This window comes from Penaeus chinensis, chromosome 8, assembly GCF_019202785.1.
Source record: "Penaeus chinensis breed Huanghai No. 1 chromosome 8, ASM1920278v2, whole genome shotgun sequence".
In the NCBI taxonomy this organism is placed as follows: domain Eukaryota; kingdom Metazoa; phylum Arthropoda; class Malacostraca; order Decapoda; family Penaeidae; genus Penaeus; species Penaeus chinensis.
Window position 1 is genome coordinate 4,831,679 of NC_061826.1, and position 20,000 is coordinate 4,851,678.

At 38.0% G+C, this 20,000-nt stretch overlaps 3 protein-coding genes across 3 annotated transcripts in view; 2 read left to right on the forward strand and 1 right to left on the reverse strand.

The window, feature by feature from the left end:
• LOC125028096 (glycine-rich cell wall structural protein-like) overlaps positions 1–78 on the forward strand; it is a 1,117-nt gene extending 1,039 nt beyond the window's left edge. Inside the window, exon 2 of the mRNA XM_047617426.1 lies at positions 1–78. This exon is cut by the window's left edge and continues 706 nt beyond it. The gene's annotated coding sequence lies outside the window, so the exon portion shown is untranslated.
• A 14,606-nt stretch (positions 79–14,684) lies between these two features.
• Positions 14,685–15,898, forward strand: LOC125028036 (pupal cuticle protein 36a-like). Its single transcript, XM_047617304.1, has 2 exons — positions 14,685–14,846; positions 15,510–15,898. The coding sequence occupies exons 1-2, from the start codon at positions 14,700–14,702 to the stop codon at positions 15,789–15,791; spliced, it is 429 nt and encodes a 142-aa protein (XP_047473260.1). The 5' UTR covers positions 14,685–14,699; the 3' UTR covers positions 15,792–15,898.
• A 3,068-nt stretch (positions 15,899–18,966) lies between these two features.
• Positions 18,967–20,000, reverse strand: part of LOC125028109 — a 6,924-nt gene continuing 5,890 nt past the window's right edge. Inside the window, exon 5 of the mRNA XM_047617439.1 lies at positions 18,967–20,000. This exon is cut by the window's right edge and continues 71 nt beyond it. Within this exon, the coding sequence (XP_047473395.1) occupies positions 19,919–20,000 (82 nt within the window). The 3' untranslated portion in view covers positions 18,967–19,918.

Consider the following 20,000-nt stretch of genomic DNA (forward strand, 5'->3'; position numbering starts at 1 on the left):
CAGTTACTATCATATTGTATCTCTCATTGAGAAAAAACAAGACTCGTTGTAAACTGCAAATAAACAGTAAATAGATTATACAGTATGTTATCCATATCAATAAACCTCTCTGTGTATGATAAATACAATCACACACACACACACACACTCATACACACACACACACACACACACACACATATATATCATTGGCAAAGCATTCTTCTGTGTTGATACTATGGTAGAAAAACCCACAATGCACAAACCAGATTGTGCATTGTGGGTTTTTCTACCATGTATACATACATACATACATACATACATACATATATATACACACACCTATATATATATACACACACACATATATATGCCTTTTTTGTAACATTTCCGAAAGTCCCTAACACTTTGAAACATATTTGCCGCTTGTATCATAGTGTGTGCCTTCACCTTGATAAGGTTTGATACAGTCCGGCCACCCAATCAGAGTGCGGTATTTTTCAGATATATTTCACGTAGTCTCAGAGGGGGATTTATATTTTCAAGAATTACGTATCACATCGTAAGTTTCTTGACCGATAATCAATCATGGCGGTCGCCGCAACGACATGGTAATAATTTGCAACGTGTCCGGGTCATATGACATGGTATTGACGTCGGGGGATGAATGTCTTCAAAATCATTATGTACGTCTATGATATAACCTTACAAACTCAAAACTTATTCATGTGAAATAAAATTTAGGAGATGACGGGCCGCAGAGGCACGGCCGGCTTATGGGATTTTGGTATCCCATAGAAATATTCGTTCTCCAAACTATTCGTTCTCGAAGTCGTGTTATCCTGGGCGTGGTGTACCTTCTACAACATCTAAAGAAACTCCCCACCTGCCATTTACTGAGGAGATCTACTCTCTCCTTTACCCTCTTCACCCTCTCAACTGCAGACTTATCTTTCGCCAGGTGAAACCTGGTCAATGCTAGCCTACCTCGAAGATGGGCACCTGTGCTGTTCCTTGTGTTTCCTGTGATAAGCAGTACTTTGGTGAGACAGGCGCCAGTCCCATTAAGCGTCCGTCTCGGCATAAATACGCTGTATTCAGGGGACACAATAACAACGCCCTCTTCTGCTACCAGTGGGACACAGATGGATTAGTCAGCTGCGCGATGATGTCCGCGCCTGCGCCTAATTTCAACTTAAAAAGCGCTTCCGTTCACCTGCCAGGCGTTCACCGCGTTGGCTCTCCTTTCTCTCTTTTATACTCCCTCCTCTCTTCAGACCTGAAGATGACATCCAGGAGGATTTCAAAACTGATGTCTCATTCTTAATAGATCTAGTTTGTGTACTGTAGTTTTTTTTTTTTTTTTTACCATACACACACACACACACACACACACACATATATGTATATATACACACACATATATTGGTTAACTGCTTATTTATATATATATATATATATATATATATATATATATATATATATATATATACCCAAGCAGTCAACAAATTGACAACAATGCTCTCATTTTAGGTATGACTCACTTTTGAGGCATATACCTAGTGAGGCATATACCTAGGCTGTCATTGGAAATATAGAAAACGGGGCGTGATACATTCGTTTGCTGTCTATAACTGTAAGAATGATTGACATTTATGAAAAAAAAATCTATTGTGTGTCCGCCCTCGCCCCAACTGTGAGATAAGAGACAGAAGATAGAGAATGAGCGGGGAGAGGGAGAACAAAGAAAGGAGAAGGGGAAAGGGAGAGGAGAAAAAGGTAATGATAATGAGTGAGAAATGTGATTGTTTGTGCTATCAACTGTTTAGCAATTGTTTTTTTCTTTGTTTGGTTTGTTTGTTTTAAGTTTTTCTTCACCTAAATATTTTGATTCTCTGAGTTCTTCATTCTGATCTTCTTCTTCGTGTTATTATTATTATTATTGTTATCATTATCATTATTATTATTATTATTATTATTATTATTATTATTATTATTATTAATATTATTATTATTATTACTTTATTATTATTATTATTATTATTATTATCATTATTACCATTAATATCACTATTATAATGATTATTCGCCGTTTTCTTCGTCCTGAATAACAAAAAGAAAAACGAAAAGAAAAAAAAATAGAGAAAATAAAGACAACAATAAAGTTACAAAACTTATTTTTTTTTAAACCACTTCTACCGAGTTTCTTGTTTTTTCTTCTGTGTTTTCAATATTCTCGTTTATCTTTCTTTCTTTCTTTCCCTTTCTTTCTATTTTTGTTTAAATCCTCCCTAAAATGACAAACTCTCTCTCTATCTGTATATTCTTTCTTTATTGTTTTTGTCTTTTTTTCATCTTGGGGGAAAAAAAAAACAGTTGATCATTGACCTCGATAGATCGCCCGAAGACACCTGTTACAGGACCAACTATCCAAATCACTGAAAAACTAAGAAACATTCGTTTGGACAGCTGAAGAAGAAGTTTGTCATATGTTATTAAAAAAAGGGACTGTGTGATGTCTGACATTCATATTTTTGAGAGACCAAAAAAAACAAAAATGTCTATGTAACCTACGGATTGCTGGATCTTTGGATATCTTCAAGACAACTAAGTTTGACATTGTCTCTTTCTATTTATCTGTTTGTTATTGTCTCTCTCTCTCTCTCTGTATGTCTCTCTCTCTCTCTCTCTCTGTATGTCTCTCTCTCTGTATCTCTCTCTCTCTCTCTCTCTCTCTCTCTCTCTCTCTCTCTCTCTCTCTCTCTCTCTCTCTGTATGTCTCTCTCTCTCTCTCTCCCTCTCTCCCTCTCTCTCTCTCTCTCTCTCTCTCTCTCTCTCTCTCTCTCTCTCTCTCTCTCTTTCTCTCTCTCTCTCTCTCTGTCTCTCTCTCTCTCTTCCTCCCGATTTAGAGCGAAGGCCAATATATCTGATAATGGTTCTTATACCCACGTTGTAAAACAGAAAAAAAAAAAAAAATTAACATTACACAAAACTTTCGCAAAAGAGATCTTTGTGTATCATGTGGTAATGTTCTGTATATCATTATCATCCTGCTCGTCTGACGGCGTTTTCTATATGCTAATAAAGAATAATGAACACGAAAATACCAATGAAAAAAATTAAATGTATTTGCTGTATTCCTGATGTCAGTCAGTAATGGAAGTGTGAAGTATTTTTATAGATTTTAGATACATGAATTTTTGTATACAAGACATTTTGTGAACAGATAGATAAACATATTCATAAAGAACGCTGTGAACATGAAGATCAATAGCAATGGAAAATACTAAACATTTCGAATCAGAACACTATTCAGACAGGAAAAAAAAATAGATATGGAAGATCTAGTTCGAGTTTATTGTCTGAGAAAGAGTCTTGTCTGACTCAAAAATCGCCTTTGTGGCTGTCTCATGTTATATAGTTGCATTATCTATATCTACTTCTTCTCTTTCTTTGTCTATCTATCTTCCTTTCTCTCTCTCTATATATCTATGTATATGTAAATATATATGATATATATATACACATACATATATATATATATATATATATATATATATATATATATATAAACATATATATATGTCATCACCGATGCGGTGTTGGACGAACTACTTATCGCCATGTTGATATCACATACTTGACTATGTCTTTATACTAGTGTGGCCGACCAGTGATCAATCACCACGGGAGTAGTTGTTTAGGTAATCATTGTTGTTGGTTCTCAACTACCATATCTATGTTTGATTTACCCAAAATTATGCAAATCCGCGCCACTGCACACACAAATCACCGTATGCGAGTATGTGAGTATCCATCATGATGATATATATATATATATATATATATATATATATATATATATATATATAAAACCACACACATACACAGACACACACACGTTCACACACACACACACACACACACACACACACACACACACACACACACACACACACACATATATATATATAATATATATATATATACATATATATATAATATATATATACATATATATATAAATAATATATATACATATATATATCGTCATGATACGGAATTAATAGGCTGATCACCCGTGGCATCCCATCGTGTAGATTCATATTTGGGCTTTAAAATCACCAAGTTTTTTCTTTGCTCACAGTTCCGTCTAACTAGGAATGCTGTCTGCCATTTGTTCAGTATGAATAACCTTCCGTATATGTGCACAACACACACACACACACACACACACACACACACACACACACACACACACACACACACACACATTACTATTATGCATATTCATACAAACTACATTCTGTCCTCAAGCTACATGACACCCACAACATAATGACTTTCAAGCATTTCCTCATACAGCACAAAGCGCATCGTCATAAACACTAAATAGGCGATACTTGGATATCCTAAAGGCAACGCAGCAACGCATCTGTTGCTAGCACTCAGGGACGCAGTGCCAGGCAAATGAAGGCACCATGATGTACATATACATGTGTGTGTGTGTGTATTTGTATGCACCCGCACACACACACACACACACACAAACACTATATATACATATATAATATATATATATATATATATATATATATGTATATATACACATACACAAATATGTCTGTGTATGTGTGTCTATTCATCTGTCTACCTATCTATGCTTACATGTATGAGTATATGTATATTCAAATACACGCTCGCGCACCGCTAGGCGTCTGCAGAAATGCCGTAAGCAAGAGTGGATGATGCCATAAAACAAGAGATGTAGCGGACGCGTCTCGAGTAAGTCCCCGTCAACATGTACCCCTTTCCTACATTTGGCACAATGGAAGCTGGGTGCGCAGGGCTTCACACAAAACCGTTGAAGACAAAACCGTTTTGTGTTAACTGAAAACCTACTACTTCAGACAAAACAGTTTTAAATATACATAGTCAGTTGCATGCTTTATAACCAAAATCATTCAAAATTCATGAAATAAAGGATCCTGGGATATAAACTGCTTTACAACGTTATATCTATGCCCGTTGTTGTCGTGGGGGGGCTTAGGAGGCGGAGACTGAGACCCAATGATGGGGAACTCCCCAACCTTGGGACTCAGCTCTCGACTCAACTAATTTTGCATGGTCTTTTTTCCACTCCTACTTTTTCGTTTTAGTCCCTTCACCAATCCCTTCTACTATCCACTTCCTAAGGTGTTAGAGCCGTGCTGAAAGGATGAAAGGCTGACTTTGTGCCAGTCCTGAACGGCCTGAGGGAGCCATGGGCACGGTATTCCTCTGCATTATATCTAGCCCTTACCCCTAAAGGGGACCCTGAGGGGTGGACTGTTTTTTTCTCCCCAACATACTCCAGGCTTACCATGGCCAATAATGAAGATGTAATTCCACTTTTAGGGGCAATGAGGCTTGCCCCTTCATCAAATAGCCCCAATAATTCAAACTCTCCCGATTCCTTTGACCACGGCTCCGAACACTACAACTAACCCCTCCTCAATGCCTACTAGTACAGTATCCACCCTAATCAACACTCAGGAGACATTTCTACTCTCCCAACATGCTCAACTTCAACACCTTTACCTCCCACAACCTTCATCAACTACCCCTTTCTCCCTTATTACTACCTTACAGCCTTATTGTCGACCTCCCCACAACACTACCCCCCTCGACACTACTCCCTCCTCCACACGCCCCTGCCCTTCTACTACCCCCACCTCTAAAAGAATCTTAAATACCCTATTTAGCCCAGCCAAATGGGACCAATTTTTCGTGATCCCTCCCACAGCTCCCTACTCTGACAACACTCTTCTCTTCCAGCAATGTCTCCAAAGACAAGTAGGCAAAGTCCCTTTCCGTAGCCGACCTGACCGCTCCCGTCTCGTCACAGTAACATCTGAAAACCAAGCTATAGCATTAGCAAATCTAACTGATCTATATGGCAATCCCATCCCTACAGAACCTCATCCAACCCTCAATACTTGCACCAGAACTGTTTCTATTTCCCAGCAAATTGCCCAATCTATGACAAAGATTGGTCAGATTGTGGAAAAGACTTACTCGCCTGTCTCACAGACTATGATGCGACATCATTACAATGCTACTCCATTCCTCCCAGAAGTCATCGTAAGAAAACCACTAACATTGCCAAAATTACTTTCCGTAGACATGACCTTCCCTTTAATGTTTACATGGGTGGAGAATCCCTTCCTGTCCGACAACACCAACCCCTTCCTCGTCAGTGCCAAAATTGTTGGCGTTTAGGACACCCAGCCAGACACTGCCGTTACACAACCAGATGCCGATATGTGCCCAACCTGGCCATACTCGATCAAACTGCTCTGCACAATCACGCACATGTGCCAACTGTGGCGGCCCCCATAATGTATTTTATAGAGGCTGCCCCACCTACAAATTTGAGTCTGAGGTAGCAACTCTCAGATTCAGACTTGGACTCACGCTACGTGAAGCCAGACAGGAGGCACGTCGATGAGGTTTTTCTCTTACCTCTTACTCCAGTAATGTCACTCACTCTACCAGTCCCCCTACCTCCCAAACTCTTACACACTCTCCTAAACCTACCCCCCCTCCATCTAACTTCCCCTCTTCTACCTCCTACCTTCCCCAGTCAAATTATTTGGCCATCCTAAATCCAGACACTCCAATCTCTACTACAGCCCCAACACCTTCCTCTCTCCCTCCTCCGCACTACCTGCAACAGACAGAATAAGCGTTCGACCCCTTCTTCCCCTACCCCACAATCACCTCCACCTTCCTTTGTCCCTACTCTTCAGACACCAGTCTTCTCTTCCCCCCCTCACAAGAAAACCTTTATCTCACATAACTCCCCAACCAACTCCATTACAGAAACTCTTGAAGATATTCAAAACTACATAATCGAGTCCCAAACTGACACTCATCCACCTTCAAATTCTACAACTCCCGCTCCCTCCACACTCAAAGTGACTGCCAATATCCATCCTCCTCCTACTCATATCCCCCTACACCCTAGCCTCCTACCCCATCCCAACAAAATCCATCCCCCCTGACTCTAGCCCCGCCTACATTAACCCTCCCATCATCCCCTCTATCCCTTCCACTCCCTCCTGGATACACACTTGAATCCCTTATATCACAAGTATCCCCTTCCCCAGACCCTCTACCTCCTTATATCCCTCCTGATACAATACCACCTCCCCCACCTCCCCCCTCTCATTCCTTATCCCATCCTCTAGCTCCTTCCCCTTCAAATTCTCCAACACGTACTGCAATCGTTATCACTAAATCAACGAAAGTATAACTATCCTTCATTGGAACATTCGCGGTTTCCGCTCTCACAGACCCGACCTCCGTCATATCCTCTCCTCTTATAACCCATCCATTATATGCCTCAAGAGACTTTTCTTACACATCCTCCAATACCAATCCCCAATTACCATTTTGTCTCTTCCCCACACTCCCTTTATGTCTCGTCCATACTTATCAACCAGAAAACATCTTATGTCCACTGTCCCTTGCACAGTTATTCGTATCTTTCTTCGCCGCTGGATCACAGTGATTTCAGTCTACTTCTCCCCTTCCCACCCCATTGACTTTGTTGCTTTTGAAAATCTAATTTCCCAACTTCAACCACCTTTCCTCATAGTAGGTGATTTTAACTGCCGCCACACTCTTTGGGGTGATTCTATCAGCAACTCTCGTGGCCGAGCTATAGAGCGTTTCCTCTCCTCAGCTGACCTTATTATTCTAAATTCAGATCGCCCCACACACTTTGATACACGCACGCAGTCTTTTTCATGCATTGACCACTCTCTATGCTCCCCTTCTCTTCATTTAGATTTCCACTGGTCAGTTCTAGACCACTTTCCCTATAGCGACCACTTTCCAGTTCTCCTTTCTCCTACTTCATGTGTACCACTTCCTAACTCCCCACGTTGGTGCTTTGATAGAGCCGACTGGCGTACTTTCACTTTACTCTCTGCTATTCATATCCCTCTATCTTCCCTCTCATCCATTTCAGAAATGATACAATGTTTCACAACTACAGTCCTAAGAGCTGCCTATATAGCTATTCCTCAAACCTCATGACCTTATACCTCCAAATGTGTTCCATGGTGGAATTCTGATTGCACTTAAGCACTCCGTGTAAAACGTGCAGCCTGGAACAGTTACCACTACAAATTAGGTAGCCCAAATCAACTATCAGTTCTTATCTCCTTTAAAAGAGCATCTGCCTGTCATCATTGTACAATCCGGAATAGTAAAACAAATATCTCAAATGTTTGGCGCCGGATCCATAAAGTATCAGGCAAACATTCCCCCATCCAGCCCCCATCCTCCATATTCGAGATACCCTCATCTCTGATCCTCTCCAAGTCGCTAATGAACTGGATGATTATTTCAGCCAGGCTCAGTAGTGGTTCTCACCTTTCTCCACACTTCTCTTCTATTAAGACCATCAGGGAACGTACCCCTATTATCTTCACCTTATTCTCTGCTAAGTCCTATAAAGCTCCCTTTTCTGCCTCTGAACTCAGTGCTGCCCTAAAATCGTGCCGCAACACTCATGAAGGCCCTGATGGTATTGACTACCATATGCTCCGACAATTCCCATTTTCCTCTTTATCCTTTCTATTAACAATGTACAACCACATATGGACATCAGGAAATTTTCCTTCTCATTGGCGAGCTCTTATCCTCCCCTTCCTGAAACCCAATAAATCGGGTACCCTCCCTCAAGACTATCGCCCCATCGCACTAACTAGCTGCTTATGCAAACAACTAGAGCGAATGGTTACCACATCATCTTTCTTTCCTCAAATTGAAGGCGTCCCACTAGGCAGTGAGCTCAGTACCACTTTATTCCTTCTTGCTGTAAATGACATTGTCTCAGTTCTACCACCAGGAGCCAGGTCATCACTATTTGTTGATGATTTAACCATCTATGCCTCTGGTACATTCATACCAAATCTCTACCATTTTCTTCAATCTGCAATATCATCAATATCTTCCTGGACCACAAACCATGGATTCCGCTTTTCTACCTCCAAATCTTTCTCCATCCTTTTCTCTCGCCCCTACTTCCACTCTTCTTATATGGCACTCCACTCCAACACCGCTCCTCTGGCAAATTCCTAGGCATCATTTTTTACTCCAAACTGTCCAGGCGAGACCATATTCTTTACATCAAAGAAAAAGCTTGCCGCCATCTCCGAATCTTACAAACCCTATCCCATATATCCTGGGTCTCAGATCGCAAAACTCTCCTTCATCTTCATGTTACCTTGATCCTCTCCACTCTCGATTATGGATGTCATATCTACTCCTCTGCCTCAACTTCTCTCCTTGCCCGTCTTGATACAATCCATCACTATGGTCTTCGCTTAGCCCTAGGTGCCTTCCGCTCCTCTCCAGTTGAGAGCCTGTACACTGAATCAGGCATACCATCTCTCTCTCGACGCCGTGCCCTTCTCTCTCTCCGATGTTATGCTCGATTTCACCAACTTCCCCTCACTAAACTAAGTTTCCCACGATCCCTACTTCTTACCTTTGCTTCTTCTCCACGTTTACCTACTTCTTTCTCCACTCGCATGGATACCCTCCTCTCCCATTACCCTTTTCCCTATCTCCGACCTCTCCCGTTCTCTGTCCATTCTGTCCCTCCATGGCTTATACCTCACCCTCATATTTGCTCCTCTGTCTTCCCTGACTCACCAATATCAAATATTCCTCCTGCTTTCCTTCTTACCCATTTCCTTGACCATGTCTCCACTCATTCCTCCAGTATTCACATTTACACTGACGGCTCCAAATCCACCTCCGGTGCTGGTATTGAAGTAATCTTCCCAACTCATACTTTCAAATACTCCCTCCCTCCTGAATCCAGTGTCCTTACTACAGAACTGTATGCACACCTTTTTGCCTTAAAACACATATACTCACCCCCCCTCTTCCTCTTTTACTATTTTTACTGGCTCCCGTAACTCATTAATCCTCGTGAAGTCAATACACACGACCAACCCCCTTGTTTGTAAGATCCAGAACTGGTTGTTCTACCTGTCCACACGCCATAAAATAATCAAATTTTGCTGGGTGCCCAGCCATTTTGGAATCCCCAGCAATGAAAAGGCAGATACTCCAGCACACTACGCTGCAATGTCCACATCACACCAACCACGTTTCTCACGTATCCCAGCCATGGATTATTACCCACACTTTAAGACCTTGTATAATCGATGGCAATCTTTTTGGGCAAGTCTCCACACTAATAAATTACATACTGTAAAACTATCAATCTCCTCTTGGTCAGCTCCATTTCATTGGAACAGACGTTGGGAGACGGCTCTCGCCCGTTTACGCATTGGTCACACCCGTCTAAAACACTCCTATCTGATGTCACAATTCGATCCACCCCTATGTTCCTTATGTAATCTTCCACGTTCAGTCCCACACATTATATTGTCATGCCCACGTTTTGAAGCAGCTCGTACCTCTACTTTCCCCCACCTATCCTTCCTACACCGACCTCCCAACCTATCAGACATCCTAACAGAATCTCACACTTTCTGCTTTGACAACCTGTTTTCCTTCCTCAAACGCACATATACTATAGTGGTACATGACATTAGATCTCTAGCACATATATTTTGTTTCTAACCATTAACCATTAACCATTCTCACTGCCTCGTTGCGTCTGGGAAATTTGTTGTCTGTTTCCTCGCTGGTGATCTCCTCAAGCCAATGAGGCTTCAGGTCCCTTGACCGCTGAAGGGTCCCGGTGCAAAATTGGCTGATGGCAGGAATGTCAGTCGTTCCGCCCTTGAGCCCTGGTGATAGGGAATTCAAGACCATGCTTAACTTTCCTTTTTTTCTTTATATTACATCTCATGACCCTGATATTTCTTAGTTTCTTGTCCAGCAAAAAGTGCCCTTTCTTAGACTTGGCTTACAATTGCCGGCTGTCCTTTCGGTAAATTATCAACACAACCAGACAAAACCTAATAGCCATTTCCAAACGGCGGGTACAAAGCAACAAGGCGACAGATGGGCAAAATGCCTTGGACGTAATATTAAGCCAGCCGCCCTTTAAGAGTGCTAGGGACGGAGGACACAAACCCTGATTCGCATAGCAAAATATATGGCAAAAATCATTCAAATAAAAAAGGATGTAAGACAAGACATTTAACTGTACTATAGGCAAAGATTTGTACTTATCGATGGCTCTGATATAAGTACTAACTCTCATACATATACATGACAGTAATTGTCATTCAAGAATCAATTTCACATGAAAAACACATCTATTACTGTTATCATTATCTTTAGAATAGTAACAACAATAAATAATAATAATAATGATAACGATGATGGTGATAATGATAAAAATAATAATGAAAAGGGTAATAATACTAATGATAATAAAAAATGCCAATGTAATTGTTATCATTATCATAATTTTATCATCATTATTACTATTATTGATATTTTTATCATCATTATTTTGGGTAGTGATAATAGTTATATAATAATAATAATAATAATAATTACAATAATAATAAAAATAATAATAATAATAACAATAATGATAATATTAATAATAATAACAATAATAATAATAATAATAATAATTGAAGTGATAATGATAATAATTGAAATGATAATGATAATAATAAAAATAATAACAATAACAATAATAATAATAATGATAATTGAAATAATAATAATGATAATGATAAAAACAGTAAAAAAATAATAACAATAACAATAATAATAATAATGATAATAGTAATAATAATAATATCAATAATAATAATGACAATAATAATGACAATGATAACAATAATAAAAATATTGATAATGGTGATGATGATGATGCTAATAACATTGATAATAAAATAATGATGATAGTGATGCTGCTGATAATAATAATAGTAATAAAAATAATAATATTTAAAATGATTAAAATAATAATAATGATAATGATAATGAAAAATAATAATAATAATAATAATAATAGTAATAATAATAGTTACGATACTAAGGATGATCATGAAAATGATAACAATAGTAATAATAATATCAACATTAATAATGATGATGATAATAATGATGATAATAATAAGGATGATGATGATAATGATAATGATAATAATAACGATAATGATAATAATAATAATAATAATAATGATAATGATAATACTAATAATGATAACAATAATGATAATAATAATAACAAAAAAAAAAAAATAATAATGATATTAATAATAATGATAATAATAACAATATTGGCAATGATAGTAATAATAATGATGATAATAACAACAATGGTAATGATAATGATAATTATGAGGATACATAATTGTTATTATTATTATCATTATTATTGTTATTATTATTATTATTGTTATCATTATTTTCAGTATTATTATTATAATAATTTCTGTTATCATCATCATCATCATCTTCATCATCATCAGTGTTATTATTATTATTACTACTATCATTATTAATGTTATCATTATTAATATTGTTATTACGATTACGATTACTATTATCATTATCATTATTATTTTTATCGTTATCATTACTATTATTATCATCATTATTCATATTTTTCTTATCATTATTATTATTATCATTATTTGTATTACTATCATTATCATTATTATTACCCTTATTATCAGCATTAGTATTATCATTATTATTATAAAATGATATCATATGAATATTATTACTATTATTATCATTATTATTATCATTGTTATCATAATTGTTATTATTTTATTATTATTATCATTATTATCATTCTTATTGTTATGATCATCATCGCTTTTATCAGTAGCATCAGTATTATTATTATCATTATTATTACATTCAATATCATTAATAATGTCACCATCTTATTTCTCCATATTCCTCTTGTTATTATTATCATCATTATCATTGCTATCATAAATGTTTTTTTGTATTTGCATTACTATCATTATCAGCATTATTGTTAGTATTAATATTTCAGTTATTCTAAAACCAACTTCCACACATGGTCCGTAATTCAATAAGCATTCCAGCTTCGTGAAGACGTGTTATTTAGCGGAATGCATTTATTCGCTCTCATACGAGTGACTGTCAAGCACTGTCACTTCTCTGCGGAGATACCCGACAGCGAGATTTTTTAAAACTTCCCTTTAGTATTATTGTTTCGGAGGTCTGAAGTCCTAGGTCATAATGAAGGCCTTTTAGTCCTTACCTATCCTAGCCAGGAAGGTGTTAAGGAGAGGGCGAGGTGAGACCGAGCGCCAAGGGAGGCAGTGAAGGCCTTGTGACACATTTCCAACCAAGTTTAAGGACACAGTGGCAGCCCACGCCAGCTTACTGTCAGTGTGAACTCAGCCTAAGTCTTTATAATTGCTCCATACTGAGACCAAGAGCAAGGAAGACTTGAGTCACTGCTGGTCCAAGTGGTCCAAGGATTGATAGACCTTATGGCGGCTGGGCATACGAGTGAATATACACAAATACTTAGGCAGAGTTCAAGGCAACGTGTCATCATAAAGGAACTTTTCCTTTGAATTGTGCTCTAATTGCATTTCACGATTTACAGAGACTACACACGTACAGATCCAAAGCAATAATTAATCCGCTCGCCGTGCTGTGGCGTATTAACAGAAAAAAAAAAATATATACTGGTCAAATGTCTTCTTGCGTCCTCTTCCTTTACGGCCACAGTGACGTCATTTGAGTCGGCGAGGGGGGGTCCAGGTTCCACGGACGAGGACGCGAGTAGTAACGAGAAGAGTTGAGACTGATCGCGAACTGCAGGTGCAATGAACGGAGTGCTAAAATAATCTTGGCCAACCGGTTTGAACGAGAAATAAGGTGTTAAATCCCGTAGGGTTCTTAGACTACCGCTCTACACCCTATTATCTCCCCGTTTTGAAAACTGATTTGCGCCTATGAGCCGGACGCACGGGAACTACACAGGACCGCGTGTACTGCAAGTTCCTACGATTCGAAGACGCAGTAATGGGTATCTTATCTATACCTGGAGGAATCTTGCTGGGCAACATAGGGAGGCCAATGGACACCAGAAGCGAGGTTGGGATAACGTTCTGGAGGAATAAAGACCTCCATGGGAAACATAATAAGATTATACAGGGAAACATACTATGTTTACCTATCTTCCGACTCGTGTAAAGCTGATTTACACAGACTATATGAATTGTACTAAAAAGTGTATAGGAAAAAATCCACCTAGGTTTGGTGCACTGCCCTTATTTCACATTTGAAGATGAATCGATATTACAAATATACAATTTCTTTTATCATCATTATCCTTGTGGCGCACATACATACGCGCACATTTGATGACATAATCACTGAGGGGTAAGTCTAATTTCTCCCTTTCTGGAGAAATATTTTGGGGACAAATGATACCGGCAGGTCAGATTGACACGCAGTTGGGGTGTATGTATATGTATATATATATGTATATATGTATATGTATATATATGTATATATGTATATGTATATATATACATATATATACATATATATGTATATAAATATGTATAAATATATATGCATATATATGTATATATATGTGTATATATACGCTATTTTGAAAGGTTTTAAAATTCAGTAAACGTTTTTTTGCCCGTGTGACGTCACCGCCACCAGTCGCCCGCCGCCGTGCCTTCGCTCCGCAGCGTCGGCGGGCCACAGGAATGAGGAAGGAGCGCTGGGATTACCGGCCGCCCGCCCTTCATATAAAGCGACCCGCCGAGGCACAGCACACATCGTGCCCAGACCTCGTGACAATACATACCCCAACGAGCTCTTCAGACCGAAACAACGGAAGCAAAATGAAACTGGTAAGATCAGAAGGATTTTTTTTTTTTTTTTTAATTTTTTATCTTTAATTTTGTTTTGATGTATCGGGGAAATAGAACTCGAGTTTCGTTTCTGGTCTCTTTTTTATGTACTTATATTCTTAGAAAACGAAACATATATGAATACTATATCGTGACGTTTCGAGTTAGTGAAGTGCCTGTGTTTCATATTATATACACACACGTTACTGTGTTTGTTTGTATTTCTTCATAGTCCCGTTGTTTTTCTATGCAAATAAGGGTGCATTGGTGCGGTCAGTATGTGCACGACACCAAGGTCTTTGAATATGTGCGCTTTAATATTTGCCTTTGTATAGAAAAAAAAAAAAAAAATCAGTAAAGGATAACAATAATGTGGATCTACAGCAAAGTATATCAGAATATTGTGTGAATCATTTGGCTTTCCATCTTCGTCTGTGAACAAGCGAGACCCTTAAGGCTCGCGATACGGTGAATCTCATTTAGGGTTTTCTTCGAGTCGCAGTTTCCTTGGTTAATGACAGAAGATAATAGTTATTCATGTATGCGTTGACGTATCGATTGTGTGTGTGTATATATATATGTTTATATATGTATGTATGTATGTATAAATATATTTGTCATTGTGTTTAAGGAACAGTCATTGTAATTTCGTTTGGACTACAGTTCCAGATCCTGTTCGTGCTGACTCTCTGCGTCGTACTGGAGTTGGCGTTGGCCTACCCCGCAGCTGAAGCCGAAGCCAAAGCTGAAGCGAGGCGGCGTTTCGGAGGTTTCGGAGGTTTCGGAGGATTCGGAGGATTCGGCGGCGGCCACGGAGGATTCGGCCACGGTGGATTCGGTCACGGTGGATTCGGCCACGGTGGATTCGGCGGTCATGGATTCGGTGGCCACGACCACGTTATTCACCACGGGGATCATATTCACGTCCTCCACCACCACTTTTAAGCGGCTCATCGGATGGCCTTGCCTGACTGTGGCCTCGACAAAGGAAGCGCAACCTTTGCCGAACGTTTATATTAATGATTAACAACGTAATACATTTTTTATACATATGCACGATTTTCATTTCTAAGTTCCTAGTATTCATCAAGATAAAATTGCCATGAAAATGTGAAGTACACAATGAATAAAGTTAAGATTATTAAGACTGTACGAACGTAATACTATTGTAAGCTGCAGTATCTTTTCTGATGGCACCTTTTTAGGAATAATTCATATTCGTGTCCAGTCTCTTACAGACACGCGTACAGATTGACAGTTGCAGACGCATATGGATGGAAATAAACTCATATAAACCTCATATAAAAATTCAATACATTCAATTCAACATAGCCACACGGATAAAATCACATATCAACAAGTACATAAACAAAATAGATAAACACAAAAAAAAACGCAATCTTCGTTAGGTTTCTAGTCTGTCCTACAGCCTTCGAGTGCGCAGTTTCAGGTTGGATAGACAAACACAGATACATATACAGACATACTTACACACAGATATACACGCACAAACACACACATGCACATACACATACACGAACACAGACAAACATACACATATACACACACACACATCCACACATACACGTACGTACATACCGTATATATACACATCCTACACAGAAATGCCCGAGGTATATGTCGCTTATTATGAATACTCAACTACGTCATCGAGTATCTTGTACTATTCGACTTATCCGAATTTCTTTCAGTGGAGAATATATATGCAGCGCGCGCACGTGTGTGTGTTTCTTTTATTATTTAATTTTATTTTATTATCAGTGTGTGTTTGTTCGTTTCCATTTTTTTAAGTGTGTGGTTGTCAGTGTGTGTGTAGTTGTCGTTTTGTGTGCAAATTTGTATTTGAGTGTGTGTGCTTGTGTGTGTTTGTCTTTCTGAGTATGTTTTTATTCTTTGTGCGTGTTTGCCTTTGCGTATACTGTATATGTGTTAATTTTGTCTGTGTTATTAGTGTGTGAGCATGTGCGTGTGCGATTGCGTGTACGTGAGTGTGTGTGTGTGTGTGTGTGTGTGAGTGCATATGCATCTGTGTGACTGCGTGTGCATGAGAGCGTGTGCGCGAGTGCGTGCGTGTGAGTGCGTGTCTCTGCAACGAATAATAGGTCCTTCCTCGTGGGTCGTCAAGCAGGGCCGGTGAGGGCGCTGCGCTCACCTGCCCAAGGTTAAAGCAATTCGGCAACCCCGTTATGTCTGACATGACCTCCTGTGCGTCAACGTTTTGTAGAAGAATCCGTTTATGGAGTCACTGAAACCTTTTTCTCGTTAATATGGAACAGTACACATGAATGGCCGCGTGTGTGTCTGTGTGTCAGTTTGTGTGTTTGTACATGTGGCTGAAGTGAACACACAGACACGCAGACACACACACACACGCACACAACTCATAAACACACACACACGCACACAACTCATAAACACACACACACACACACACACACACACACACAAAGTATATAAGCGGAACCCAATAAATTTGAAAAATAATGAAACCTTTTTGAGATATGGCTTTTCGATCAGAAAGGGGTATGTCTGTCAGTCACAGACGTTAAGAAATGCCAAGTTTAGACCTTTATAACTTTTTCATCCATTAACATCCATTTCGAGATTGGTATTATGCTTCTTTTCTGAGATATAAGACTTAAATTATGTTCCTATGCGTAACATATGTAATATATATATTTTTGATAAGCAAATAAAAGAAAAAAATATTGGGGTACTATTGGGTTGATTAATATATCTGCAACCTGTATCTTTTGTGGATTACTCAGAAAAAAACTTTTTTTTTGCTTGTGGCTGCCTGAAATAGGGATTTTTTTTTTTTTAAACATAACAAAATTTACTTACTTTTCTAGTAAAAATTCCTGTGTTGATTTTTTTCCTTTCTTTTGTTCTTAATTTATGTCTTATAGTATAATTTTTTAAATGAACCTAAGGGTTTTTTCTCATCTTTCCAAAACAAGTGAAGCGTCAAGTTTTATAATGACTCATGTCCAAGTTTGGCCCTCTATCTTTTTTTATTTATTCAAGCACAACAATGATTCTTTTTTTCAGGGCCACCACTGTCTAGTTTTAGAATATTAAAGAATAGTTTGTCTATGTTTAAACCTCTTTTATTAATGAGGCTGAACTTGGCATCTAAGCCATTTGCGACACAGTTTTTCCCAACTTTGATAATGAGTGACATATTTGGTATTCTGAGATTCACCATGAATATAGATATTAGAAGATATTTTGTATGCATGTTCGACCTTTTTTTCTTCTTTTTATAATGGAGGTTGAACTTTGCTCCTTAGCAATTTGCGAGGTGTATATACATGTGATGTGTGTGTATATGTATACATATATGTAGATATGTACGTATGTAAGTATATCTATGTATATGTATATATCTATATCTATCTATCTATATGTGTGTATTTATACATGTATATATGTGTGTTTGCAGCACACACACACACACACACTGACACACGTGCGCGCATGTAGACACACACACACACACACACACACACACACACACACACACACACGTGTGTGTGTATATATAATATATATGTATATATATATATATATATCGAAACAGTCACGATGTTGTTGATTTAATTGAAGTTCTAGAATATGACGAAGAGACGTGTTATGGAATTTAGATATCTAGGCGACCTTTGGGGCATCTTGCGTATGTATATTATGCATATACATACGTATATGCATAATATACATACGCAAGATGCCCCTAAAGCACACACACACAGACATACACACATACAAACACACACACACACACACAAACATATATAAATATATATATATGTATATATATACACACACATACGTATATGTATATATATACATATACATACGTATATGTATATATATATACACATATATATATTTATATATGTTTGTGTGTGCGTTTGTATGTGTGTATGTCTGTGTGTGTGTGCTTTCTTTAGGTAGAGGTTCCCTGTGCTATTAAAATTTATTTCAGAGGTTGCTCTAAGTGTAAGGATTAGGAATCACTTGTGCAGACAGTTTTAAAGATAAAATATAGCTCCACAGAATCCCCCAAAACACCGGATATGTTAAAGAAGACATCAGACTGGATCCAATTCTTCTTATTTTCACAACATACAAAATTCTTAACCAACACAACAGACCATTCCCATGCATCTGAAAAAATGGCAATTGCCTCGGAATATATATATTTTTCAAATACAAGAAAAATAGGAAAATTAAAGAAAAGAAAAAGAAAGAAATATAAATTTTAACATATAGATCATTATTGAATTACATAGTTTTCTGAAATAAATATATTTTGTTCAACAATTTGTACTTGATTTGCTACTTTTGAATGGTTCCGACCAATACAAGCAGGAAAATAAATATTAATCCTCTCGCTACTCCAAAAAAAGGGAAAATTCTATACCAACTAGAAAATGTAAATGCATAAATATTTCAATACTCAAATCAAATTTACAAATAGATATATTATTTCTAAAATTAAATTCTTTCAGGGTTACGAAATACAATCAAAGCTTCTCAGTTATCAAATATCCTTAAAATAAGAGAACAAATTCTTTGCAACATATTCAGTAAAAAAGAAAGAAACTGAACATTGTACCAAAATTAACAATGTGAAGGAAATCGCCTTTCGAAAAATGAAATTAACTGTATTATGCTTAAGTAATTGAGAATTGCCCTCTATTTGTACTCACAGGGTATAATCAATATTGCATCTATATGTGCAGAGCAAGCAAGAAGCTCTGTCATGAATAGAGAAAATTTAACCAAAACATACACATATCAGTTCCTTCCCCCCATACAATAAAATAAAATAAAATTCACGAAGATCAAACATTCTAAGAGAGAGAGAGAGAGAGAGAGAGAGAGAGAGAGAGAGAGAGAGAGAGAGAGAGAGAGAGAGAGAGAGAGAGAGAGAGAGAGAGACAGGGGGGGGGGAGAGAGATAGAGAGGTAGATAGATAGTTAAATAGATAGATAGATAGATAGATAGAGAGAGAGAGCAAGACCAGCTCCTGTGGACGCAAATCCTCATTCGACAAGGCACACGCCCCTGACGCATCCCTGACAAAGACTGCCGTTGTGTGAGGATTTGGACGAGCCCGGCCGACGA